This window comes from Mus caroli, unplaced genomic scaffold (genome assembly GCF_978045245.1).
Source record: "Mus caroli unplaced genomic scaffold, Mus_caroli_1 scaffold_13, whole genome shotgun sequence".
Taxonomy (NCBI): Eukaryota; Metazoa; Chordata; class Mammalia; order Rodentia; family Muridae; genus Mus; species Mus caroli.
The window spans coordinates 33,394,938-33,422,455 of record NW_028227268.1 but is presented as its reverse complement, the minus strand read 5'-3'; the positions used below and the strand labels follow the sequence as shown (position 1 = coordinate 33,422,455).

The 27,518-nt window shown below is 43.6% G+C and overlaps 1 protein-coding gene across 2 annotated transcripts; it reads right to left on the bottom strand.

The window, feature by feature from the left end:
- Nucleotides 1–278: 278 nt before the first annotated feature.
- Nucleotides 279–27,518, bottom strand: Dgke (diacylglycerol kinase epsilon). Of its 2 annotated transcripts, XM_021178189.3 has the most exons (11): nucleotides 26,717–27,518; nucleotides 21,955–22,114; nucleotides 18,675–18,794; nucleotides 16,908–17,051; nucleotides 16,558–16,715; nucleotides 16,072–16,123; nucleotides 14,795–14,908; nucleotides 9,580–9,651; nucleotides 7,119–7,246; nucleotides 6,337–6,448; nucleotides 279–5,770 (listed from the first exon to the last, which is right to left on the bottom strand). In XM_021178189.3, the coding sequence occupies exons 1-11, from the start codon at nucleotides 27,169–27,171 to the stop codon at nucleotides 5,591–5,593; spliced, it is 1,695 nt and encodes a 564-aa protein (XP_021033848.1). In that variant the 5' UTR covers nucleotides 27,172–27,518; the 3' UTR covers nucleotides 279–5,590. The 2 variants fall into 2 exon arrangements, with proteins under 2 accessions (XP_021033848.1, XP_029339739.1); XM_029483879.2 differs by lacking the exon at nucleotides 18,675–18,794.

Here is a 27,518-nt window from a genome sequence, read left to right as displayed (position 1 = left end):
TAATCCTTCCTGAAGTTCCACCAATTGGGACCAAGTATCATAAGATATGAATCTATGGAGGTTAATCTCTATCAGAGCATAAGGTGTGTGACCCCACACCTGGAGGCACTATAATTTTTCTGTTTTTCTTCTCACACCCAAAAATACCTGACTTAGAATTTGCTCCAAATTATGTCTGCCCGGCTGAAGACCACTGACCATCGGTGGAGCTTGTGGCTGCTTTTATGTGATTGTTGTCTGACAAACACACACCCAACCATACTTTTTAAGTGCTATATTTTACATTTTATTTCAAAACAAGCAAACAAATCTTCAACATATCAAATGCTCTCATCTACATTTCTGTTTGTAGGCACTGGTCACAGGATGCAGACCCAACTCAATAATGCAATTAACATAGAATAGTTAACAGTGGGAGATGTTATTACTGTGATCAGAGAGGGGTAAATGTGCAAGAGCCGAGCGGCTGCTCCAGTGGGGGTTGCCGAGTGTCTTCAGTGCTGTGGGCTAAGAGGTATGAGTAGAGGTTCTCTTGTGAGAGAACTGAGGACTCAGATAGGCTGCTCTAAACTTGCACAGAGCAGAATCACAGAGCACAGGGCCCTCCTATCCATAGGGGTCATGCAGGACGATCAAGTTGTAAGGAGTCCTGAACCCAGCAATTACAAAGGGTGTAGGAGGCGATCACCACCTAAGAGCATCATGCACTGCCCTTTCTAACCCTGCCTTTTTCTTTGCCTGTCAAATCTGCCTATCCAATCAGGATGCTATCATCCTTGGATGGTGTCAGAAAGAACTAGGAAACAGTCTAATTTCCCAACTCTCTGTTTCAACATCCTATGTCTTCACCAAAGAGGTCAGCGTTCCTTTCCTGTCCAGTGTATTCTGTACTGGCTCCTTTAATGAGGAGCCCAGGTTATCCTTATAGAGACTGAGGAAATGTTTTTTGGCCTACTGCCAGCATAATGCTTACACACTTTCTGGATATTCTATAGCCATTCTAGAGGGCTAAGTCTTGCCAGTGTCTGCATTAAAACTTGACACTTTAATTAATATACTCTCAAGAATCATAGGATACCCTTTGAGACCAAGAAGCCTCATACTCGTTACACAGCCAGGGGCATCAGAGTAAACACTTAGGTGTATTTATATAAAGTAACTGAATACACAAACAATTTCCACACTACGATCACAACACGAGGAATAGAGGCTAAGTTTGGTATTTTACTATGCAACAAACCTCCCATCGAAAGCTTCGAGACAGCCAAGGAAGGGTATTCCAAGTGGCAACTAAGACCCCCGAAAAAGCATTTTTCAGAAAAACATGAGGTTTTGAATGCATTAAAGACAGTCATTAGGCCGGGTGGTGGTGGCGCACGCCTTTAATCCCAGCACTTGGGAGGCAGAGGCAGGTGGATTTCTGAGTTCGAGGCCAGCCTGGTCTACAGAGTGAGTTTCAGGACAGCCAGGGCTACACAGAGAAACCCTGTTTCAAGAAACCAAACCAAGCCAACTAAGCAAACAAAACCCAATCATTAGAAAATCAACCATGTGATAAAGTGATCAACGATAGTACTTTTCCAAATCCCTTTTACAAAGCTACAATCTCAGGGCTGGAGAGATGGCTCAGTGGTGAAGAGCACTGGCTGTTCTTCCAGAGGTCCTGAGTTCAGCTCCCAGTACTCACACCATCATGGTGTAGACACGTGCAGACAAAACAGCCATACACATAAAAGCCCTGTTTGAGACAGGGTTTAAGTAGCCTTGCCTGGCCAGCCTTGAACTCAAGAGATCTTCCTGCCTCTCTCTGAGATTACAGACATTGCTACCATGCCCCACTGAGGGTCATTTTTTTAAATAGTGGAAATACTTTACCTACGGGTGTTATACACAACTCAGTAGTTCAGTGCAGTGTTAAGTTCAGTACAGTCTAATATGCCACAGTGACAGGTGGAAGGCTCGTTTCTGCTCTACCAGCTCTACTCCTTGTCCTCCGGGATTCCATGCAGCCGATTAGGTCACTCCAGGAACTATCAATTTCTAACAGCTAGGTCATCAATTGGGTTAGAACGTAAGCAATTGTTGAGATAAGGTCCTCATATATAGCCAGGCTGCCCTTGAGCTCAGCCTCTAGGTGTTGGGATTATAATAGCACACACAGCCAACTTGATCCAAAATTGAGTAGGAATTCACCCTTCAACCACACTTGTGGCCCTCCTGGCCCTCAGGGCTAGGTCTGCAGCCCAGGACATGCTTTGTAAAGGTGAGCCAAGCAGGAGTCCCTGCAGATGCTGAGCATGTGACTTCATGAGGATTGGCACGAAGCAACAAAACTATTTCTCCTCTAAAATTCCTAGACTTAAAAAAATAATTATAAATAAAATATACTTAGGGGGCTGGAGAGATGGCTCAGTGGTTAAGAGCACTGACTGTTCTTCAGAGGTCCTGAGTTCAATTCCCAGCAACCACATGGTGGCTTACAACCATCTGTAATGGGATCCGATACCTTCTTCTGTCCTGCAGGTGTCCATAGAGCACTCATACACATAAAATAAATATATCTTTTTTTTTTCTCTTCGAGACAGGGTTTCTCTGTGTAGCTCTGGCTGTCCTCAAACTCAGAAATCTGCCTGCCTCTGCCTCCCAAGTGTTGGGATTAAAGGAGTGTGCCACCATGCCCGGCAAATAAATACATCTTAAAAAATAATCTACTTAATATCCTGTCCTAAACCATCAGAAGTTTAAAAAAAAGTCACAGAAACCAAATTAACACTCCCTCCCACCTCATTTCTGAATATAAAGTGCTGGCTTTTTGCTTCAATATTTTTATTTTGACGTTATCACCTATTCTACTGACCTTTCTGGTCAGATTATGTATTTAGGTCCACATTAATGTGCAAATTAATATAACCTTTCAAGTTTTCTAGCTAGTGCAAATAAAAATCCCACAGTGTACATTAGAAATATTTTACTTTACGTTACAGATAAAAGTTACTTTCTGACATGCTGGTAGACGTACTAAAGTTACACAGCACAAGAAGAACTTCTCTGAGTCAGCCTAAGTCACAACCAGGCACACAAATACTCAAAAGGCAATTGCCACAGATTTCCATACTCTAAAAAAATAAAATAAATAGTTTCCACTGTATAAAATTGTTATAAATATCAGTTACATTACAGGCTCACAGCTAAGTTGCAGAGTCTAAAACATTTAACTACAGTTACCTTACTACTGGACGACGTCTATGCTGAGACAGAAATGCCTCCGACTCTATAAAGCATTGAAAACTGTCTGCCTAAGGATCTATTCGGAGTTTACGCCAGTAAGTTCACGAGGCATGAGGAATGTATTAAGAGCAGAAGAGACGAGCGATGTGGAAACAGGTAAAGAGATGGTTCAGAGTTTTTCCTGAGAATGTGTAGGTGGTGTTGCTATGGAGACAACTTTAAATGGATCGGAGGGATCTCATAGTGAATCATTTTGTGAAGTATTTAGGCCTGGTAATAAGTTCACCATCTAATATATAACTTGCAAACACCAAGCACTACAAACTGTATTCAAACAAGGCACGTGCCTATTCATTTATCTGGAATGCCGGGTAACTAGTGACTCAGAGTGTGAGAAGTTACATAATGGAATGTGAGTAAGGCATCAGAGAGACACCATGGTGTGTCGTGGTGAGGGGACACCAAGTCTGCTCTGCCTGGAGTATCTCAGTAGCTACTCTATTTTGACTGATAGCCCAGAATTAATAAGTTGTTTTACCACAAATAGAGCATTATGAATTACAGGCATGTAAACTGCATCCACAATAAATCTAACAGTATGCCTCAGACCATGAATCTAAGGATGAATTTCACTACACTCCAAACAGGATCAGTCCACAAGGAAAAAGCTGCAAACCTTCACAGCTATCTCAAACCTCAGCTGCAGCTACCCAGGGTGAAGGCAGAAGCTGTTACAAACCCGTGGAACATCTTTCAGTGGTAGAGTCTGGCATCACCCAGGACCCGGTGGAAGAGGTTAATTAAGCAGAGTAAAATTACTTTAGATAATGTACTCGCTAATATTTTATTTACTAAGTTGTCCTTTCAAAAACATGGTCTAGGCCTGAGGTGACTAAAATTGAAGTTTATGGCAATTCACTGACTGTAGATTCATAATAAACTATTAAGAGGGAGATAAATGGTGGTTTTGGGAATAGAGTCTAGTTTTTCAAAACTAATTCGTATAAGACCACCAAGTGGAAACGTGTCATTGTCAGAAACACACCAAGTTAGATGCCCACTGGTGGGGCTAACTGCAGAGGCAGGCCACAGACAGCAGTAGAAGAGCGCCCTCTAATGGGAAGCCATGGACCTGCCTTCAATAAGTACTTGGTAATTGGTAATGGATGGGTGGAGGGACACCTTGCAACCCCAAGTTCTTCATCATGTGCTCTCCCTTTTGAGGTCTGCAGATTGAGCACAGGTGAGTGAGTATATGTGCCATGGTAACTGAGAGAGAGAGTTCTATGTGACTGTGACCAGCAGATTTTTGTGACCACTTTACTAAATAAAGCTGTACAATGTAAAAGCTAAACAGAAGCATCATGCCACAAGGTGAACAATAAGTTAAAAATATATCTCTTTCTCACTTTGAAATAAATATGATATAAACATCTTAGCAGAGCTTCCCTCTCCGAGGGTAGCGCTTCAGCAGTCCTGCAGTGACTTGAAGGCAGTCAGCCTGGAGTTTGTCTGAGTAACTCACCTGACTTGGAGGCTTCCCTTACCTGTGTATTTTTTCCAGTCAACAATATCTTTTAGTCTACAGAAAAGCTGGAGAACTGTAGAGCTTCCAACCCAAAGTTTTTTAAACCTTCCTTTAGACCTATTTACCTATCTAGTCGTGTGTACATATATACATGTGCACACATACTAGTGCTGGGGTGTAGTTCAATGATAAAGCATTCATCTACACTTCCAGAGGACCAAGGTTCAATCCCTAGTACTGCCCAAACAAACAAACAAACAAAAAGACTTTGCACTTCAGTTCTACATGGTTTCGACACACCTGGAAGCCTTACAGGAAATACTACTGTGAAAATGCTAAGTGCCATCTTTCTTTCACTTTTCTCCTCAGGTGCTCCTAAAAATCAGAATGTAGAGTCCGTCTGGTTTGCGGTGTGGGCTATCTTAGGAAACACACTGCAGGAGGAAGCCCGGGTTAACCACAGCAGTTCAAAAAGCAAGCCAACGTTCAACATTTAACGTGCTGTCACCGTATCCAGAGCAAAGGGAAGGATCTTCCCATCCACGTCCTGTCCACCAGGGCAGTGCATAACGCAGCGCGAGGCCAGCCGTAAAGTGTCCAGCCAGGAGGAGCCTTCTGTCTTTGTGGACCTTTTTTTCCAAATAGTGACACAAATGATCAGAGCGTGTGGCTGACAGAAGAGCCTGTGTCTGTGACACTGAAGTCAAGCTGTGGAAACGCTGGTTAGGTGGCTCACACACACAATACTAGGAGTGAAATGGCGGCTGCGGTGCCAACCGTGCACCCTGTGGATGACATGTCACAGACACGTCACAGGTGCTGCTTCATCTCATTCTACTCGGCTTCCTTTACGTCCTCATGATCCGAAGGGCTTGAGATGTCATCATCCGACTGCTCTCCAGAGAAGTACAGCATCAGTGCGTGTGTCTTGTGCGTTATGGTGACAGTACAGGGCCCTTGGGCCCACGGCTCCCCATCCACCTGCATCGGCATCATGGAGCACTTCAAAGTCAGCTGAAATCAGGAAACAATTAGAAAAGTGTCCCTTTGGGGTTGGGAATTTAGCTCAGCGGTAGAGCGCTTGCCTAGCAAATGCAAGGCCCTGGATTCAGTCCTCAGCTCTGGGGGAAAAAAAAAAAAGAAAAAAAAAAAGACAAAAAAAAAAAAACCCAAAAATATTTAGCTGGGAGTGGTGGCGCATGCCTTTGATCCGAGCACTTGGGAGGCAGAGGCAGGTGGATTTTTGAGTTCAAGACCAGCCTGGTCTACAAAGTGAGTTCAAGGACAGCCAGGGCTATACAGAGAAACCCTGTCTCAAAAAACCCCCCCCAAAAAAAAAGAAAAAAAGAAAAATGAAAAGTGTCCCTTCTAGAAACAACAGGCAAAGTGTTCCTGAACCTTTGACATTAACAAGAGTTAATCTGAAGATAGCTTTTTAATAGACTGTCTAGGGATTCCTTCCCAGTGGGCATTTTATTTCGCTAGCTGGACAGCTTCCTGCGAGCCCCTGGTACAAGCTATAAAGTTTGGGAAAGTGAGCCATGCATGCTGTCTTCTGCACATCAACCACTGTCACCTACCCGCACTGTGTGCGCTTGTCCTATTCGAAAAGGATTTGCCAGTTTCACCTGGATTTGAGCACAGTGGAAAGACCCATAGACGCCAACGATTTCCAGTAAGCCATCATCATGTCTGACAGGAGAAAAAGAAAATGTGGATTACAGAATGCAGTAAAGTCCAATTACCCATAGAAAACACTTTTAATATAGGTGGGCCATCAATTTTATCTATCTATCTATCTATCTATCTATCTATCTATCTATCTATCTATGGGATTAAAGGCATTGGTGTCTATCTATCTATCTATCTATCTATCTATCTATCTATCTATCTATCTATCTATCTATCTATCTATCTATCTATGGGATTAAAGGCATTGGTGTCACCAACCATCCACTATCATATTATTAACATACACAGCAGTGAAAATCTGAGGGAAACATAAGAGTTCAAACAACAATAAAACAACAAAGCTGCCACACCATAAAAAAAGGCAGAAGGCTGGGTGTAGTGCTGTGCACCTGTAATTCCAACTTTTGGGAGGTGGAGGCTCTGTGTTCCAGTACACCAGAGCTACACAGTACCACCCTGTCTTGAAAACAGCAAAACAACACAACACAAACTCAGAGCACTTTAAACAAAGTGACAACTGCATATACTGCAGTCAGTTGTGGTACTAACAACTATAACCTAGCTTTAGGGAGGCTGAAGCAGGGGCACTGAGTTCAAGATTACCCTGATTTACAGACCTTGTTTCAAACCACCCGCCCCAACGAGCCAGCTCCATTGCAACTGTACATACCTGGCTAGAGGGTAAGTCTCATCTCCCATTCCTTCCCACAGTCTGCAGCCACCGCCCCAGTATCCAATGTTCAGAACAATTATGCCCTCCAAGTTAGGCAGCTCAACTCGCTCACCATCCAGTTCTAGCTTTAAAGAAATAGAAGTAGTTAGTTACTACAGGGCACCCTGTCTCCACAGCTGCCTCCTGGGAACTGAAACTTTAATAAGCATGCTCAGAGACGTGAGAGATGCCTGAGGGAAGACGACTTCCTACCTCACTCAAGGCAACCTGGCCTTTCTTTGTCTTCACACAAAATTAACTGGCTTATCCTGGTATGTGTGGAGGTCGATCCACGCTGTCTGTCTTGGTTTTGAGTGTCACTGCCTAGCTCTTACTACTTTTAAACTTGGTTTCTGGGGACTGGACTATAAGCTCTTCACCAACTGAGCTGTCCCTCAGCCAAGAGGAACAGTTTTTAATCAATGTATCAACATCATCCTTTTTTTTTTTTTTTTTCAATCGCCGTCACCTTGCCCTTTTTTCTTTACATATTTAAAATAGTTTTTGTGTAGTGTGAATTCCTGCTTATGTCTATACACCATCTATATGCCTGCTGTCCAGAGAGGCCAGAAGATGGCACCAGATTTCCTGGAACTAGTTTCTTAGGCACCTGCACTTGTGTGCAACCCCTGCCCCCATACACATAAGAAAATAAGATGCAGCCGGGCATGGTGGCGCACGCCTGTAATCCCAGCACTCGGGAGGCAGAGGCAGGCGGATTTCTGAGTTCGAGGCCAGCCTGGTCTACAAAGTGAGTTCCAGGACAGCCAGGACTATACAGAGAAACCCTGTCTCGAAAAACAAAAAACAAAAAACAAAAAACAAAAAACAAAAAAGAAAATAAGATGCTCAGAAAAACCCTCTTTGCAACCTGCTCCCACCTCCCATCCTTGGAGAGCAGCCTGGTGCCCCACATTCCCAGACCAGGAACTTGCATTATCTATGCTGTATTCCCTACAATGGAGTCAGTAGGAAACCACACGACACTGTGTCTGTGTCTGCATTTCTGACAGTATTTTGTGGCAGAACCTCCTATTTCCCCTGTACACGTTTCTAACAGGCTATGCACTCCAGTCTCATTCTCTCAAACACACTAGCACATTAACAGGCACAAAGCGACACAGCATTCCCTCATTATAAGCCTTCACTGGCTTATTACCCTGGCAGGGGCAGAGTTCAAGTTTTTTTTTTTTTTTTTTTTGGTTTTTCGAGACAGGGTTTCTCTGTATAGCCTTGGCTGTCCTGGAGCTCACTTTGTAGACCAGGCTGGCCTCGAACTCAGAAATCCGCCTGCCTCTGCCTCCCAAGTGCTGGGATTAAAGGCGTGCGCCACCACGCCCGGCTCCAGAGTTCAAGTTCTAAACAGGCTGGCATAATACTGTGGTCTGGCCTCTGTCTGGATGCCTTTGGCCTTGGCTCTTGCCCTCTTCCTCCCTGCAAGCCATGTTCTGCGTTGAAGCTCTCCTGCAGGTATCAGGCCTGGTCCCCAGCACTGCTCAGTAAGCCTTCCCTGGAGAACCTGCACTTCCTTCCTTGCTGGGGCTCCTCACCACGTGCTCATGCTCTCCACTCTTGCCAAGCCGGCTCTCATTTTCCCCTTCCTATTTGTCAATGCTTTTGGGCTCCTCTAATATTTTTGTTGTTATTAACCTTTACAGACTCTATCTAGAAGCAAGTAAGATATACAAGACTGCTATGTATGATGTGTGGGTTCTGTAGCAACACACAACAATGTCCTATCCTTACTGCTCATACACTCTTATTTGCTTTAGTACAAAAGAGGTATCATACAAAACATGAATTAATCTGTCACATTTCCCTGAGCATTCAGATGAGTTAGCACTGGGTTAGAAACTTTAGATTTGTTATCAGCCAGCTAAACAGCTTCTAAAACAAATTAAGTTATGACTACTAGTTCGTGAGGCTGTCAACCATGTGACTTGGAAAAATTACCTAATTTCAAATAGTCTTACTGTCTCTGGGCATATAGTAACACTTGGCAGAGAGGGTTGTAGTGACAATGTAGAGGAATGATGGACATAAAAACCCTAGGGAAGTGGAGGGTGCAGACATGGCTCAGTGGTGAAGAACACCTGCTACTCCTACAGAGGGTCCAGTTCAGTTCCCAGCTACCCACCCACATGGCAGCTTACAACTGACCTGAACTGTAGCTCTAGGGGATGTGGTGCCGCCCAGGGCACCAGGGACAAAGCTGGTGCATTTACCAACACTGTATATACAGGCCAAACACTCATATATATATAAAACAAAAACAAAGAATACTGTAGCCAAGTGCCTGGCATAAAAACACTCCACATCCACGAACAAAGTATGTTTGCAGAAAATTTGAAATTTGTTAAAGAACTTCAGAATCCAGAAAATACCCAAACCTGTAGATATCAAGACATTAGTAGCTTACCTCAATTTTTTTATTCAAATCTTTACACTCTTGCACTAAACAATCTTTAGTTCCATAGAATAAATAAACAGCCTGTGAAAAATGGACAAAAGATATTAAAACATTAATAAGACATTGAAACTATGCCATCAAAACATCAAGAAGACACTGTAAATCTGACCTTACAGCACTAAGAAGCCACTATGACATTAAATCATCAAGAAAGCACAACAGCAAAGCCTGCTCGGCACAAGCTGTTGCTTCAATGTGGCCTGGACACTAAGGCACAGATCAGGGATGCCTCTGGTATGCAACCCAGTTTCACATCCTTTAACACTCATTCAGCATTTCATTTTATCTGGTGACTGCAGTTATTCTAGGTGACCGGTGACACGTGAAATGTGAGCCTTCCCTCTCTCTTTTTTGATACTTAGTCTGAACTCCTAATCCTCCTGCCTCTACCTCTTGGGTACTGAGATTACAGTTGCTTGGCTGTCACCACACCTGGTTTTAAGGGGTGCTGGGATTGAGCCCAGGGCGCCAAGTCCTGCACGGTCATGGAAGGGACGGCATGACATGGTTCCTGCCCCCGGACAGAGCCAGTGGGGTGGAGGTCTTTAAAGTGTTGACAGTTGGGGCTTGTTTTTTTTTTTTTGGTTTTTCGAGACAGGGTTTCTCTGTGTAGTCGTGGCTGTCCTGGAACTCACTCTGTAGACCAGGCTGGCCTCAGAAATCCGCCTGCCTCTGCCTCCCGAGTGCTGGGATTAAAGGCGTGCGCCACCACGCCCGGCGAGGCTTGTTTGTATAAAAAATATTTATTTTACCTCATGTTTCTCCTTTGGGGAATATTTTCCCTGCCAGGCTATCGGGAATGTATTCTCCACCAAGGTTAATGACTCTATGATAATGAGACACAGCACAAGTCTGGGAGGCGAGGGTGTGTCTATGTCTTCAGTAAAAATGATAAACACTGCGACCTTCAGGACAGCCTTAAGGCTGTGGGAAAGAACTCTAAAAACATGAGTTCAAAAATATATGTAATTTCTCAACTGTGCAAAATATAAGGATACAATATGAATTATATGAGGGGCTTCATGAACCTTTGCCAGAAAGATACAAAGGCAAAAGACTCCTGAGTTCAAGGTCAGCCTGGGACAGAGCTAGTTTAGACCTAGGCAGGATGGGAATGGTAATTCAGGATGGGACCCCCACCCATTACTGTCTATGCTTTTTTTTTTTTTTTGTCTTTTTGAGACAGGATTTCTCTGTGTAGCCCTGGCAGTCCTGGATCTCACTTTGTAGACCAGACTGGCCTCGAACTCAGAAATCCGCCTGCCTCTGCCTCCTGGGTGCTGGGATTAAAGGCATGAGCTGCTTTTTTTTTTTTTTTTAAAGATTTATTTATTACATGTAAGTACACTGTAGCTGTCTTCAGACACTCCAGAAGAGGCCATCAGATCTTGTTACAGATGGTTATAAGCCACCATGTGGTTGCTGGGATTTGAACTCAGGACCTTCAGAAGAGCAGTTGGTGCTCTTAACCACTGAGCGATCTCTCCAGCCCCTACTGTCTATGCTTACTTACAAATGCAGATCTCTGAATTCATTTGTAATGTTAAAAAAAAATGTCAAAAACAGAAACAACAAAACAAAAAGGAGTCAGGTGTGGTGGCACACACCTTTGATCCCAGCACTCAGGAGGGGAGGCAGAGGCGGATTTCTGGCCAGCCTGGTTTACAAAGTGAGTTCCAGGACAGTCAGGGCTACACAGAGAAACCCTGTCTTGAACCCCCCCCCCCCAATGTGCTTGTTCTAACAAGGAGCTGGGGTCAAGGAAAGTTTGTAGGACAGTCAAAATGGGACCTGGAATAAATGACTTGATTGATATGTAAATAAAAGACTGGACTCTGGTCTTGAAAGCTGAGCTATCTGGAGATGTCTCAAGCAGAACACAGGCTGTCTGCCTGTACCCGAGATTTGACTTTGAGTTTTCTTTTTGTAGCTCCTGAACATCATTTCCTCAGAATCCCTCACCAAGCTGAGGCAGGTCCTTGGCACAGGGCTACATGCATACTACACATGAACTCTACCAATTGAGTAACATTTCTCTTTTTCCTTTGACAGGGTCTTTCTATGCAGTCTAGACTGGCCTTGATTTCCTTCCTCAGGCCTTCTATTTTGTTAGAATTATAGAATCATCCTTTTCTTTAGTAGGTGACAACAAGCCCCATTATTTTGTGGTTTAACTAGCCTTTCAGAGGGAGTGTGGGATATGGCTTAGATTTACATTTTTTTTTTTTTTTTTTTTGGTTCTTTTCAAGGCAGGGTTTCTCTGTATAGCACTGGCTGTTCTGGAACTCACTCTGTAGACCAAGCTGGCCTTGAACTCAGAAATCCCCCTGCCTCTGCCTCCCAAGTGCTGGGATTAAAGGTATGCGGCACCACCATCCGGCTCTGATTTACATTTTATTTTATTTATTTATTTATTTAAATCTTTTTTTTTTAAAGATTTATTTATTATTATATGTAAGTACACTGTAGCTGGCTTCAGATGCACCAGAAGAGGGCGTCAGATCTAATTACAGGTGGTTGTGAGCCACCATGTGGTTGCTGGGATTTGAACTCAGGACCTTTGCAAGAGCAGTCAGTGCTCTTACCCACTGAGCCATCTCTCCAGCCCTGTTTTACATTTTATAAGACTATGTTGGTGTAAGAAAATTCTACCTTTTCCTAGTACTCCAGAGTATTTAAGGAAAACAAGTCATACAAATCTAGCGAACACTGTGTAAACACTTTTGAATGTAGAAGGGTTGATAGAAGAACTAAAGTTGCTAGCTACACAAATAGCGATCTTTATTGTCTTAGCAACATTATTTTATTTTATTTTTTTTTTTGGTTTTTCGAGACAGGGTTTCTCTGTGTAGCCCTGGCTGTCCTGGAACTCACTTTGTAGACCAGGCTGGCCTCGAACTCAGAAATCCGCCTGCCTCTGCCTCCCGAGTGCTGGGATTAAAGGCGTGCGCCACCACGCCCGGCTGCAACATTATTTTAAAAAAGAGTTGTTTTTATTTTATGTGTATGGGTGTTTTACCTGAATGTATGTCTATGCACCACATGTATGCTCAGTAACTGTAGAAATTAAAGAGGGCACCTGACTCCCTGGAACTGGAGTTTAAAAGGGATATGGGCCATCATGTGAGTGCTGGCAATCAAACCCTGGTCTTCTGCAAGAGCAGCCAGTGCCCATACCGCTGAGCCATCTCTCTAGTCCATGTTATCTTAGTAATCTTATTTTTAAATACTAGTGGTTTGTGTCCCTGAACATTGTGATGGTTCTTTGCATCTATTGGATCCTGTAATGGCTGCTGCTACAATGGCTTTTTAAATTACTAGTCCTCGGACTAATTACTGGAAAAAAAAAATCTCAAAAATGGCGTGTATGATTGATTAGTAAAACTATTAATACAACAGTACAAACATTAGCAGGAACAAAGACACGAGCAAGCTGAGAACCACAGTTTACAAAACAGAGCTACTGTAGATTATTTGTTGCTCAAGCATAATCTAGCCAATAATTTCTTGACATGTGTTGCTTTAATGTATCAAGATTTCTCTCATATTATCAATGGTTGAATTGATGATCTGCATGAAGAGACAAACTAAATCTCTCAAGTGATCTTTAACTAGCTGTCATGGTTAGGATGGCTTTTCCCTCTCCTTGGTACTCTGCGAGCTATTCTTACACTCTTGCTATGCCTGCCCACAATAGCTAGACTAGCCATGCAAGTTGCATTCAACCTTGGTCTCTATTACAACACAAGAGAGAAGCTGTTGTGGGCACAGACGTGCACATGGGATTGTTCCTTCAAGGAAAGGATGCAAAGCCTGTTCTCGGGGCTGGAGAGATGGCTCAGTGGGTAAGAGCACCCGACTGCTCTTCCGAAGGTCCAGAGTTCAAATCCCAGCAACCACATGTTGGCTCACAACCATCCGTAACAAGATCTGGCGCCCTCTTCTGGAGTGTCTGAAGACAGCTACAGTGTACTTACATATAATAAATAAATAAAATCTTTAAAAAAAAAAAAAAAAAGAAAATGTTGATTTAAAAAAAAAAAAAAACAAGGCTGGAGCTTTCTAATATGGTGCCCTCTGCACTCTGTGTGCAAAGGTTTCCTGGCACCGATCCTCCCCCATCCTCACTGTAAGCTCCTTCCCCTCAGCCCATCTATGGAACCTATCTTTATGGACTAGAGAAAAAATTTCTAAAGAAGTTACCTCTGATCTGTACTTAGTGTACTTTGTTCCTCAAGGAGACACATATATACTTAGTTGTGCATGTAGGATTGAGTTAATTATCACCAGAATAGATTTCACCAAATTGTCCTGTGCTTAAATATGCCTAATGTAATCTACTTGGGGTCAGACTCCTGAAGTTTGAACCACCACTGGCTACTGAGTCCTGTCGAGCAGAACTACCTTCTTGCTTCCCAGAGCTCATCACTCTGCTGTCTGCGAAGGTCACAAAGACAGCCTCTACCCTCTGCAACCGCGTATGAAATACCAACTATTTGTAAAACAGAAATAGGGATACAACTAATTTCCATTTATTTTTCACAGCCAAGATAATAATAATAAAAAATTCCTAAACAGAGCCAAGCATGGTGGAACACACCTTTAATCTCAGCAGAGGCACATAGATCCCTGCAAATTCAAGACGAGCTTATTCTATATAGCAAGTTTCAGGGCTACCCAGAGAGATCTTGTCTCAAAAAAAAAAAAAAATCCAAAACAATAACAACAAACCAAACAAAACCAAACAATCCTTCTACATAAGGAAGCAGCTACGCTAGGAACTGGGAAAATGACTTCCGTTAAGTGCCACTGGTAACTATCTGCCTTATGGGGCTTTCAAAATCAACAGAATATATTTTCTCTACTAGTGAAATAACCAAAAATTTATTTTCCCTAGCATTTCTTTCAGTTATTTAAGATAAACTTCAAAATATTCCATTAACTTCCATATAAGTAATATATCCCAACGGTTAATTTTAAAACTCTTGTTACAGTTAACAAAATATATTTATAGATTTTAATTTGAAATCCTATACAAAGCAGAGCATATAAATGTTTCTGTAAGTCAGTGTGATCTGAATCTAAGAGTGCTAAATATAATTGAACTGTTGATTTTTACTGTACCTTCGCTGATAAGCAGGAAATGTTATTTTATCCAACACACCTTGTTAAGGATTCGGCTGGAAAACAGAGATGGTGCCTTCTCACGATGAGCGTGAAAATTGAGAGCCATGAGGGCATCAGGTCCAACAGAGAAGTAGTTGTTCATTGTGAACTCCTAGGAGAGAAGAATGGACAACGACTCTACCAGCTGTGCTGTACAAGGTCAATTTTAGTCTGCACTCTTCTAGAAAATGCACTGTTTCTCTATTTACTTTTCGCAGACTCTATTCACTGCCTGGTGAAACTGTGGGCTAAGAGCCACGGACAGGACTCCCTTGTTTCTGCTTGGCACAGCACACCTCAGAACTTTCATCGGGAACGGCTCTGAGTTTTGTCTGCAGGCCTTTTGCTCCTGTGTTCTCATGGTACCACGTGCTCTGTGCTCCTGTGTTCTCATGGTACCACGTGCTCTGTACCTTCTTTGCAACTTTCAGACTCTGCGGGTCTTAACCTTTTATTCCCTTAGTTTGTACTCTCAATTCTACCTAAAATTTTCTGTCTAATGTCTATCTCTGTTCTCATTATTAAGCAAAAAGCACAAACCACCAGGCTCTTGTTCAACATCCAACAGTCATTTGAGTTGCTACGACAAGTGACTCACTGTATTACACTGAAAGCCTAAGGTTCCGTATTTTTATTTTCTCAGTTAACATCATTTCCATGTATCTTACCATGAAAATTAGAAATCTAGTAGCTCTGTATTCTTCATTTGTGGACATCAATTGCCAAGTCTCAATCAGTCTAACTTTAAAATGGTCCTCAAGGTCTCCTTATGTCTGTAAGCCATGGTCACACTGTCTTTACAGTTTTTCTTAACTACAGATGGGGACTGTGGGAGCTCAGAGGTGAGTTCTTTGGCAGCATGTGTGAAACCTTGACTTGATTCCCAGTAAACAAATACTCTGCTAGCTCTGTTTTATTTGCTGTTTGCTGGCATGCTTCAGCTCTGTGTGGGAAATTCTGTGTTTCTTTGCTGGCCCAAATTAACTTGTTCTGCTAGGGTGGCACTTGGGCAATACTCTCTTCCACAGCACACTATATACAGTCCAGCTTGGGGGCTGGGATAGGGGGCTCAGTAATGGAGTATTCACCTAGTACCTCCCAAAATACAAGCCAATGGGGAAAAACTGAACCGGAAGTCATAGCTCGGTGAGTAAGGCAGGTACTCTGGCGATCTGCTCTGTACCCAGCCCCCTTTAGACCAGACCTCTCCATCCTATCCGCAGACATTCTGTGTGCACTTGTGAACAGCTCACAGCCGAAGCACTAAACACGTACCTTGGGTTTTCTTAAATTGTAGTATCCTTTATTCGTTACCTGAACTTTCCATCTAAAAAACACAAGTTAAAAAAAAAAAAAAAAAAAAAAAGAGTATTTTTTTTTTACCAAAAAAACCTATATTCTAGTAGCCTGACATAAAAATTTCTATTTTAATAAGTGCTATTATAAAGTATTTGAGAACATATTCACACTAAGCAAGTGTGCAAATTTTGGCATAAATTAGTACAGCAAACATAGTTCTTTTTATTTAAATTACATTTAACTTGCTTTTGGTTTTTGAGACAGTGTCTTAACGCTATGGCCTAGGTTGGCCTCAGATTCATGGCAATTCTCTCCTGTCACAATGTCCCAAGTGCTGGGATTACAAGTTCGAGTCACCACACCTGGCCAATTTCATTACATTTTATAGCTATACAAGTCTTCATTTATAAAAATAATATCCCCAAGCTCAAATAACAGACTTGCTAGCACAATGTAGCTTACCTGTCTAGTTTGATTCCGTCTGCTTCCATTACATTTCTTAAGACCTGTGCAACCGGAATTTCTCCAGCATAGCCTGTACCCCAACCCAGGGTATTGGACAGATCATTGCCTGTTCCCAGAGGTAAGACCGCAACCTCTGGGATGTACTGTTCTTGTCCCTAGAACATAAACGGCACACTGCAGACTTTGCTCCTTAGATTGGTAGTAGATAACAGCAACTGTAAAATGTAAGGACTAACGTAACACAGACACAAACACAACTCCAAGTGTGCTAACTACTTAATCAGCGCCACGCACCCTACCCGAGCCGCATCATCAGCCACCCGACAGTAGTTCTCAAAGACAGATACCTTAATCTTCATTTCATCAATCGCATCGAGGACCCAGCCCACAGTTCCGTCCCCTCCACAAACAAGGACTCGAACTGAGCGGTAAGGAAGAAGAGTGCACAGCTGCAGAGCTTTGAGCGGGGGGGTCTTAGTTACATCAAACACCTAAAAACGAGAGGACAAGAAAAAAATCAGTTTTACCCACTATTGTCTTTCACCTTATCCGCTGTTACCTATTTCCCTTTCGCAGTTCCCAGAGATACGGCCACACCTCCTGTTCACTGCGGCTCACCCTGTATACTGACCTACAAAGGAGGAACCAGCCTCGTTCCACTGACTAGGACACTGAGGCCCAAGAGGTTTAGTCAGTTGCTGGTGAATCTGCAGATGCTGAGCTACAATCCAAACCAAGTCTATGACACTGTTTGACTCCTTTCCATTCACACCACACTATAGAGGGCTAAGCTCACCTTTAGCTAGTGTTCCATTCTTTATGCCTTAAAAGCAAAACAACACACTAGTGCAAATTTCTAAAAAATAATTCTGACAAATACACAATGACCTAATATGTAAGGACACTGATTATCTACAAATATGTACTGACACAGGAAATACTTAGAGACTAATGGCCTCTGTATGGGGGCTTCTGTGGTATAGTTTATAGTAATCCAAGTGGAAGGGCAATTTTAATTTCCAATGGTAGGAAACTTGATAAATCACCATATAGCTGTCAAGTTACTAGTTAGTCATTAGGTTTGAAATTATGAGGATATATTTGCAATGGCAGAAAATGCTGAGGAAACGCAAATTTGTGCATCTTACTGTTAAAGGCAGTTATCCTCTTTGATGCTATGGACTGAATCTGGGGTCTTACATGTTAGAAATTACTAAATTTATTTATTAATGGTTATTGCTGGTTATTGCTCTAAACTGAAGATGTAAAAAGCATAAACTGGAAGAAAAAACAGCAATTAAGTTTCAGATAGCTACAAAGTGGACTGTTTTTAAGAGAGGATCTTACTGTGTAGTCCAGTCTGATCTTGAATTCAGCGATCCACCCGTCTCTGTCTCTTGTGTACTGGGATTATAGCAGTGTACCATTACACTTGGATACATTTAATTTTATAGCATACCTCCCCCATTTAAAAATCAAGGTATAATCTACTTTTCAAAAAAAGTTATCTCTGAAAATGAACAAGTGGATGGTTTTAGTTTGTGCAACTACTATCATAATTCAGTTTATAACATTTTTTTAAAAGTAAGATGCCACAGTGTCCCACAGTCACTGGCCTCGGCAATCACGAGTCTACACTTCCTGACTCTGCTGCTATGCCTTTTCTGGATAGGTCACAGGAATGCAACTATACAGTATGACCCCTTCAGACTGGAATGGTTTAGCAGTGTCTTTTTAAAATTCACTCACTATCATATAGTTTGTTTCTTTCATTCACTGAAAAGTATTCCACTTTATGAATATACAGTCTGTTTATCCACTCAGCAGCCAATGGACAGCCGGCCCAGTCTACTGTCTGGCAATTATGGATAATGCTGCCATTGAACATTTGCTCCCAAGGCTGTGGGACAGAAGGCTTCATTTCCCTTGAAACAGGATCGCTAGGTGATATGTTTTCTGTTTTACTTTCTATTTGAAGGGCACGAGTCTTTTATAATTATTATTCTTTCCTGTGACTGACTAGTGATTTGAGGCATCAATAACTGTTGCATTTCAGGGAAAATAAAAGCTAAAAATAAGGAGACTTAGAAAGGAAGGTTTTTCTCTTTCGTTACCTGGACTGGATTTAACAGAATCTTAAACTCTCCCAACAGACCTTCTCCCATGTTAGTTCCACTACGAGAGTTGGCCAGGATTATTAATGGGGTCCACTGCTTTCCAAACTTAGAAGCAAGCTAAAAAAATGACCAAGAACAAAATGGGGTTAGAGTGAGAGATGGCAAGCATAAACCTTCCCTTAGTAACAGAGGTGCTGCCATTTGCTGAACTAAGAACTATGCAGTACTATCAACACAATAAAAAGCCCAGCAATGGCGGAGGACCGTCCAACTTGACCTTCCACTCAACTAGATAAAAAGTATTTCAGCAGAGAGGCTAACTTCTTTCTTGAGATATGGTCTCCCCATGGGTCAGGCAGGACTTGTCAGCTATGCTTGGCTGGTCGGCCACCAAGCCCCAGAAGCTCTGTCTTCCCGGGTCAGGGTCACCAACAGATGCTACCACACTCAGCCTTCTGCAGAGATGCTGAGGATGGAGCTCCTTATGTGCGCATGGCAAGTCCATACTGACTGAGCCACTTCCCATCTCTACAGTATTCATTCCACATCATCCATTTTAAGAAATCAAATGTAGCTGGGCAGTGGTGGCACATGCCTTTAATCCCAGCACTTGGCAAAAGCAGGTGGATTTCTGAGTCTGAGGCCAGCTTGGTGAGTTCCAGGACAGCCAGAGATACACAGAGAGAAACCCTGTCTCAAAAAACCAAGAAAAAAAAAATCTAATTAACTTTTTTTGTTGTTGTTTTGAGACAGGGTCTCTCTGTGTAGCCTTGGCTGTCCTGGAACTTACTCTGTAGACCAGGCTGGCCTTGAACTCAGAGATCTGCCTGTCCCTGTCTCTTGAGTGCTGGGATTAAAGAACTGCGCTACCACCTGGCAGTTAAAATTAATCAACTTTTAATAATTTACACTTACTTTTTTATGTGGGTGTTTTGTCTGCATAAATATGCATCATGTGCATGCAGTGTCCTCAGAAGCCAGGAGGTGCTGGATTCCTTGGAACTAGAATTATAGACAGCTGTGAGCTGCCATGTGGGTGCTGGAATTGAAACTGGGCCTCTGGAAGAGTGGCCAGTGCTCTTTACTGAAGAGCTCTCTCTCCGGCCCCTTTATCCTTTTAAATATGAATATTCAAGCATGTCCTAAATGATTTCCAATACTTAGGGGCTGGTGAGATGGGTTATCAGGTAAAAGTGCTCACTGCTATACCTAACACCTCAGCTCAATCCCTGGAACCTACTTGGCAGAGAGAAAGAACCAACTCCACAAGTTAACCTTTGACCTCCGTACACGGGTCACCTGTGCGGTCACCATGACATAAGTAAATGTAATAAGCGGTTAAGAAACATTTTCATTTTCAATTATGTGTGATGTGCACTGTGAGTGCAGGACCCCACAGATTTGCACATGTGCTCATAGTACATGCACACATGTATAAACACGAAATATATAAAATAATTTAAAGGAGAGCATTAATAAAGCAGTCCACTCTACTGCTAAATCACATTAGTATAAAAACAACTAGAAAGTGGGGTTAATAATTTTCATTGACTTCTAAAATCATCAAAGTCATCACAAAATTTACCACACAATGATAGAGGTTGAGTGTCCCTTATCAGAAGTGCTTGGACCCTAAATGCCGAGTGTTTCCCCCGCAACCCCCAACCTATGGCTTCATTCAGTTCTTTCATATTCCTCACTTGGGGGTCTTCCCTCCCATTTCCTGTCCATCTTCTCAAAGCACTGTGCCCCCAGAGTTACTAATTTGGGTTTTGTTTGGTGTCCTAGAGATTGTAATCAGAGGCAGTGTGTGATCCTGACTTTGTAGCTATCCATCAGAGCCTGGAGACTCACCAGTGATCTATAAACAGATACCATGTCTTCCCCTCTACAGGACAGTTGCCAGCAGGTTAGCCACATGTGGTAGGTCATGTCATCGTGTCTGTCCCTGTGTGTCCTCTTGTCATCCCATGTCGTTTCCCCCCACCCTGACAAAATTTCTGTGTAGCCCTGGATACCCTGAAATCTGTACTCTATAAACCAGACTGGCCCCAAATTGAGTGATCCACTTGGCCTCTGCCTCCCGAATGCTGGGATTAAAGACGAGCGCCACCATGCCTGGCAAGAAGTGTGGAGTGTTTGCACACACATAATCGGGGTGTTTTGGAAATTAGATCCAATTTTAATATGAAGTTGATTTATATTAACTATGTATGAACCTTCAAACATAGCATACAGACAATTTAAGGACATCTTTTAGTGTTCTGACATTTTAACCATAACCTGTCCTGAAATTACGAGGATTTTCTTTTCTTTTCTTTTCTTTCTTTTTTTTTTTTTTGGAGACAGGGTATCTCTGTATAGCCCTGGCTGTCCTAGAACTCACTCTGTAGACCAGGCTGGCCTGGAACTCAGAAATCTGCCTGCCTCTGCCTCCCAAGTGCTGGGATTGAAGGTGTGCACCGCCACACCCGGTTTTAGGAGGATTTTCTACTTGTGGTGTCTTGATGGCTCCTAAAATGTTGGATTAGGGATGCTCCACCTTTCCACTTGTGAGTCTGCCCCCAATTAATACAGCTCATGCTCTTTTAGCCACCGACAAACTGGACTTTATTTTCTCTTATCTCTTTGTTTTCCTTTTCTGGATGTATCTGAGGATACATCAGCTTGCAAGATTTAGTTGTTTGAGATTCCTAGTTTTTTGCTTGGTTCTTTGAGGCAGGGCCTCACAGAGCTCTGTTTCCTGCCTCTGCCTCGGGTACTGTGACTTAAGGCTCTTTTACTATTTTATGCATGGATGGGCGTTTTGGCTGCATTTATGCCTGTGTACTATACAAAGCAAGGCCCACAGGCCTGAAGGTGCACTGGATCCCTCTGTACTGGAGCTAGAGCTGGTTCTGAGTCTCCACATAGGAGCTGGAAATCAAATCCTGATCCTCTGGAAGTGCAGTCAGTGCTCGTAACTGCTGAGCCACCTCTCTAGCCTCTGGCTCTTAGTTTTTGAAACCAGATTTGGCTAAGCATTCCAGAATTTGCGATACAGACTAAGCTGGCCTTAAACTTCTGGTCCTGTTGCCTTTACCTCCTAAGTGGTGCTGTTAAAGATGTTTGCCATCATGCTGGAACCTTGGGTAAGGTTTTATAATTTACCATAACAACATTTTATCTCTCGTAACCTCTTAGTTACTTAATTCCCAATTTTTCTCAAATACACAGAATTAACTACCTTATATGTCAACTTTAAATGAAAAAGTTTATAAAAAAATAAATGAATTACCACTTCATAATTTGTGTTTTTGTCTTTACGCATCTGGTTAATAGAAGTTAAATAGCTTGGCGGGATGATGAGATTTCTGAATTCTCCAAAGTCACACTTTTCGCTCTTTAAGCTGCTTCGCATGCACTCGTCGTGCACTGTCGTCTGGCACCAAATGCACCTGAGGAAGGAAGAAATGCTGCCAACTCATGTCAAACCAGTGTCCCAATCCACAAACCACATTCCATCAAAAGCTATAAACAGTGTATCCACACACAAATAGATGTAATAAAAAAATTTCTACAAAAACATACTACATATTATCATGATTTTTAAAATGAGTAAGTAACTTCTTGGGGCAATTTTGTAATGTGGTAACACCTGTAGGTACAACCTTCCTAAAAAGGTCAACCTAGACCAGCAGCTGTACATCAGAAATGAGTGCGCGTCAGCTGGAACCTGTTTATGATATCTGGAGTTCCGCAGGCCTGCTCTGCAAACTTTTCAACTTTTACATACAAAGAAAGAAAGCAGCCCATTTCTCTTTTTATTTTAAACTCTTTATTTTTATTTTATGGCACGGATGCATGTGTGTCTGTGTGATGGTGTCAGAACTCCTGGAGTGACAGACAGTGGTGAGCTGCCATGTGGGTGCTAGGTTCTTTGGAAGAGCAGCCGGTGATCTTCACTGCTGAGCCATCTTTCCAGCCCCCACACATCCCACTTCCTTTAGGAGCTGATAAATAGTTCAATGTCTGGGTCTAAAACAAAGAGAGGACTCGTGCATCCAGATTCACTCTGTTCTGGGTGCCAGTGCCAGCAGCAGGCAGGGATTAGTGCTGGCAAGACTCAGGCTTTCTATTATTAATCTGCTAAACTATTTAATCCACTCACAGATAAGACACATCTGACTAGCAAAAACAGGCCACCTGAGAAGGACAGAACTAACTAGTTTTAAAAGGAGGGGATGTTAACTCGGGTCTTCTATTTTAAAGGTGGTTTTTCCTTTCGAATGTTGAGATTTGTCAAGTACTTACTGCTGTTTACTCAAAGAGTTCTACTGATGACTAAAAATAGATGCCTGAACAATGTGTTAGAGACAATTCTAACAGGGCTTGCTCATGACCTTTATAAATATTGGCCTTTAATCTCAGAAACTGTAACAGATGGTTGCACAGCCGATGCAACTAGTTCACCTACTGGTGGCCTACAGCTAATTACTATTTTATTGCAATCACTGTATATATTATTGTTTTTGAGATCAGATTCTGCTTTTTGTCTCTTTGGCTTTGAAGTCCCAGTGCCTCAGGTTCCAGAGTACTACACTTATAGGCAAGTGGTACCACCCTGGGCTCGGGTCAATTCCCCTCCCAGTGCTAGGGATGCAACCCAGGACTTGTCCCTGCTATTCTACTGTTCTACTGATTACCTACATATATACGACTGTAGCTCAGCTAATAACTAGTGTATTCTCTTTATATTCCCCATATACCACATTTATTTGTGGGGAAAAGGGCCAAATCTCACCCTGATTTTATTTATTTATTATGTGCATTGGTGTTTGGCCTGCATGTATGTCTGTGTGAGGGTGTCAGCTCTTGGAGTTACAGTTGGGAGCTGCCATATAGGTGCTGGGAATTGAGTCCAGGTCCTCTGGAAGTGCAGTCAGTGCTCATAATCACTGAGCCACCTCTCTAGTCCCTCTCACTACCGGTTTTTAAGCTGCGTAAAAGACTATGCGACTCTGATCTACTTACCTCCTTGGTGTCACGCCTGCACTGCTAATGTGATTTGGCATGTAAATTGTTGTCACAGGGAGATAAGCAGTAAGGGATACATTGTGGAGAGCCACATAGTTTCCTAGTCAGAAAATGCTGTTCTTGGAACAAAACAAAATAAAAACAAAACCCAACAAACAAGCAAACAAAAACCTATAGTGTAGAAAAAGCAAGGGCACAGGCTGGGGAGATGGCTCTGTAGTTAAAAGCATCTAATACTCTTTTTTTTGTTTTTCAAGACAGGGTTTCTCTGTATAGCCCTGGCTGTCCTGGAACTCATTTCATAGACCAGGCTGGACTTGAACTCAGAAATCCGCCTGCCTCTGCCTCCTGAGTGCTGGGATTAAAGGCATGCGCCACCACACCCAGCGCATTTAATACTCTTGCAGAGCACTGGGTTAGACTTCCAGCAACCACACCGTGGCTCATAAGCAGCTAGAACTCTAGTTAGGGACCTGGGGACACCAAACATGCATGGGGTACATAATTATGCATGCAGGCAGAACACCAGTGCATATAAAACAACTCTAAGGCCCCAAAGAACCTCTCCAAACCTCCTGATAGGGCTACCCATGGCGGTGGCCTTATAAAGAGAACTGCAACCTAAAAATAGTATATTATTACTGAACATAATCTGCAAAAATATCCACTCAAGTATTTCATAATAATTTCCTCTGGGAAGACAAGACTAAGGCTGGGAAGGCATGAACTTCTAACCCTGTTATTTTTGGGTGTCAGTTAAGTTTCTAAAAACTAGAATATATTCATGAATTTCTTTACTAAGTTTTTTGTTTGTTTTTTGTTTTTCGAGACAGGGTTTCTTTGTATAGCCCTGGCTGTCCTGGAACTCACTCTGTAGACCAGGCTGGCCTTGAACTCAGAAATCTGCCTGCCTCTGCCTCCCAAGTGCTGGGATTAAAGGCGTGAGCCACCACGCCCAGCTTTGTATATAATCTTAATGATTTTATTTGTTTGTTTGTTTGTTTTTTTTTTTTTTGGTTTTTACGAGACAGGGTTTCTCTGTATAGCCCTGGCTGTCCTGGAGCTCACTTTGTAGACCAGGCTGGCCTCGAACTCAGAAATCCGCCTGCCTCTGCCTCCCGAGTGCTGGGATTAAAGGCGTGCGCCACCACGCCCGGCTATTTGTTTGTTTTTGTTGTTGGTTTTTTTTCTTCTAGACAGGGTTTCTCTGTGTAGCCCTGGCTGTCCTGAACTCCCTCTGTAGACCAGGCTGGCCTTGAACTCAGAAATCTGCCTGCCTCTGCCTCCCAAGTGCTGGGATTGAAGGCTCGTGCCACCGCTGCCTAGCTTATCCAGGCATTTTTTAAGGCTAGAGGGATGACTCTGTGATTAGGGGCACTGGATGCTCTCGTGTAGAGCCTAGGCTTGACTCCCGGCCCCTGCATGGCAGCTCACAGCCCTCTGCAACCCCAGTTCCAGGGCAACAGAGGCTTTCTTTTAACCTCCATGTGTACATGCACTGCAGATAAACTTGTAGGTAAACCTTAAAAAATGTCACATTCAGAAATAGAGTCTTTGCTTGACTGTGATCACCTTGATTTTAGCTAATCTTCTGGCATCATCATTAATAATGCTCTCAATGTGTCCCAGCATGGACAGTAAGTTCATACACAAGAATTCTTAAAGAGGACAGAAAGGAGAGATGGCTCAATGGTTATAAATGTGTGCACCTGCTCTCACACAGGGCCCTTTGATCCCCAGCACCCACGCTGGGAAGCTTACAACATCAGCTCCAGGGGAGGCCGATACCTTGTGGCTGCTGTGGGTATCTGCACTTGTGTACAGATACCAACATCAACACACACACACACACACACACACACACACACGCGCGCGCGCGCGCGCACGCACTCACAGTAGCTTCAGAGCTATTACTGCCTTTCTGTTTGGCTCTTAAAAGTGTGTGTGGGAGTTTCTATTTGTCCAAAATAAAACCTGTTGGGCAGTGAAGACCAGACAAGTCTCTGACAAGGCTGGGTGTTGGAAGTCTTGGGGAACCAGCCCCACTTTATCTTCAGCTTTCTCAAGTGAGGAGATAATCTGCGGGGCAGCTCTGCTGTCCATCAGCTTCCAATAGGCAGCCTGTTTCACACAGCATTTCACCGCGCAAGATTCCTTGTTCAGTGTGCATGCTGAAGCCATGAAAACATTCTCAGGTTAACTCCGGTGACTCATCTGAGACACTTAGTCCTGAACGATCTGACAACAGAAATGTCCTTTCAAGGCTGATGAGAGAGCCTGAGTTAGAAGCCACAGAACTCGAAGGGAGCTCACTTCACAAACTTGTCTTCTGACCTCCACATACATTGCAAACGCACCCCCACCCCCCATAAATAAATGAGTGGAAAACGTAAATCTCCTTTCCCGTCTTGTGTGTCAAACACTTGACTATGACACCAATCGCTGTGTTAGCTAGAGAAATTTAAAGCCCTGCTTTGGGCTGACCCTTGTTTTCATAGTTCCAAACCAAGAAGAACCAATTGGTTTTGTGACTGGCATAAGGTTCTTTGTGTACCCTTCATTCTTCCTTATGTAAACTGGGATGCTACGGAGTAGCCACGAGCCAGGCAGCACTTAAAGAGGCCTTTGATGAAAATTAAGAACCCTGGCAGGGGTGGGAATTTAGGGGTGATGGTGGAATTCAGTTGTTAGAGAGCTTGAATAACATGCTTAAGGCTTTTGGGTTGGATACCCAGCACCTCATGAACTGGTTCAGGAGATGCACATCTGTATTTTCAGCACGAGGAGGCGAAGCTTTAAAAGTTCAAGGTCATCTGCTATCCTTAGTGAGTTTGAGGCTAGCCCGGGCCACAGGGGAGACTGTCTCACAAAGGGTCAAAACAAAACAAAACAAAACCAACCAACATCTACATGAGACTTGCTTCAAACGCCAGGGATGCCGTGAGTAGTTTGGGCCATTTGCTGAGATGAATTTAGGTCTCACCACCCACTGTTTGCAATCCTGCCTCCCACAAAAGCCATACCTGTAATCGCACAGTTTAGGCTGGCTGCCACACTGCTGCCTGCAGATTACACAGTAAGAGCACAGGGGGACGTTGCCGCGGATCCAGTGGTGGGGCATGGCATCTGCGGCCTTGTCGTTCTTGAGCATGATCTCCTTGCACGGGAAGCGCTTGTCGACCTTCTTGAGGCAGCCCTCGTCCACGCGGAGCCCACAGCAGTCGCAGAAGGCTCCTTGCAGGATGTGCTGCGCGCACACGCAGCAGTAGGTGGGGTGGCTGAACAGGTCGGTGTCTCGCCAGCAATGCTTGCTCTTGCGGAAGATGTCCCTGCGGTGCAGCTGCCGGCGCGACCGCTGCAGACTACACCATAAGGTGATTAACACCGGCATCAGCACGGAGCACAGCGTCCATAGGACCAAGTGGCCATCGGGGAGCAGGCTCTGGGCGGGTGGGCCGGACCGTTGGTCCCCCTCCATCTTCTCAGGCCCAGGCGTGGCCTACAGAGCGTCGGGTCCAGAAAGCTTGCCTTCGGATTCACTGCGTGGGGTTGCGGCTCGTCCGGAGGCTGCGCGTGGCCTCGGCCCCGGGAAAGACGCAGGTCGCACTCGCGGGCTCCGTGCAGTACAGGCTTGGCTCGCGGCCACTGCGTTCACAACGGCTGTCGCGCTGAGCCTCGCCCGTGCCTCTCTCGCGAAGTCTCCGGAGACCCCCCACCCCACCCTCCCAGTTCGCTCTCGCGGTCCGGGTACCACCTACAGCCAAGCCTCCGGCCGCCGTCCCACCCTCAGGCCGCGAGATCTGCGTGGGATGAGGAGGCCGCGCT

Coding starts and splice junctions, on each gene's coding strand:
- Dgke (XM_021178189.3), bottom strand. CDS start 27,171: ATGGAGGGGGACCAACGGTCCGGCCCACCCGCCCAGAGCCTGCTCCCC. Junction 7,247..9,579: donor ATTTGAATAAAAAAATTGAG/GTAAGCTACTAA, acceptor ATTTCTTTAAAG/CTAGAACTGGATGGTGAGCG. Junction 5,771..6,336: donor GACAAGCGCACACAGTGCGG/GTAGGTGACAGT, acceptor TCCTGATTTCAG/CTGACTTTGAAGTGCTCCAT.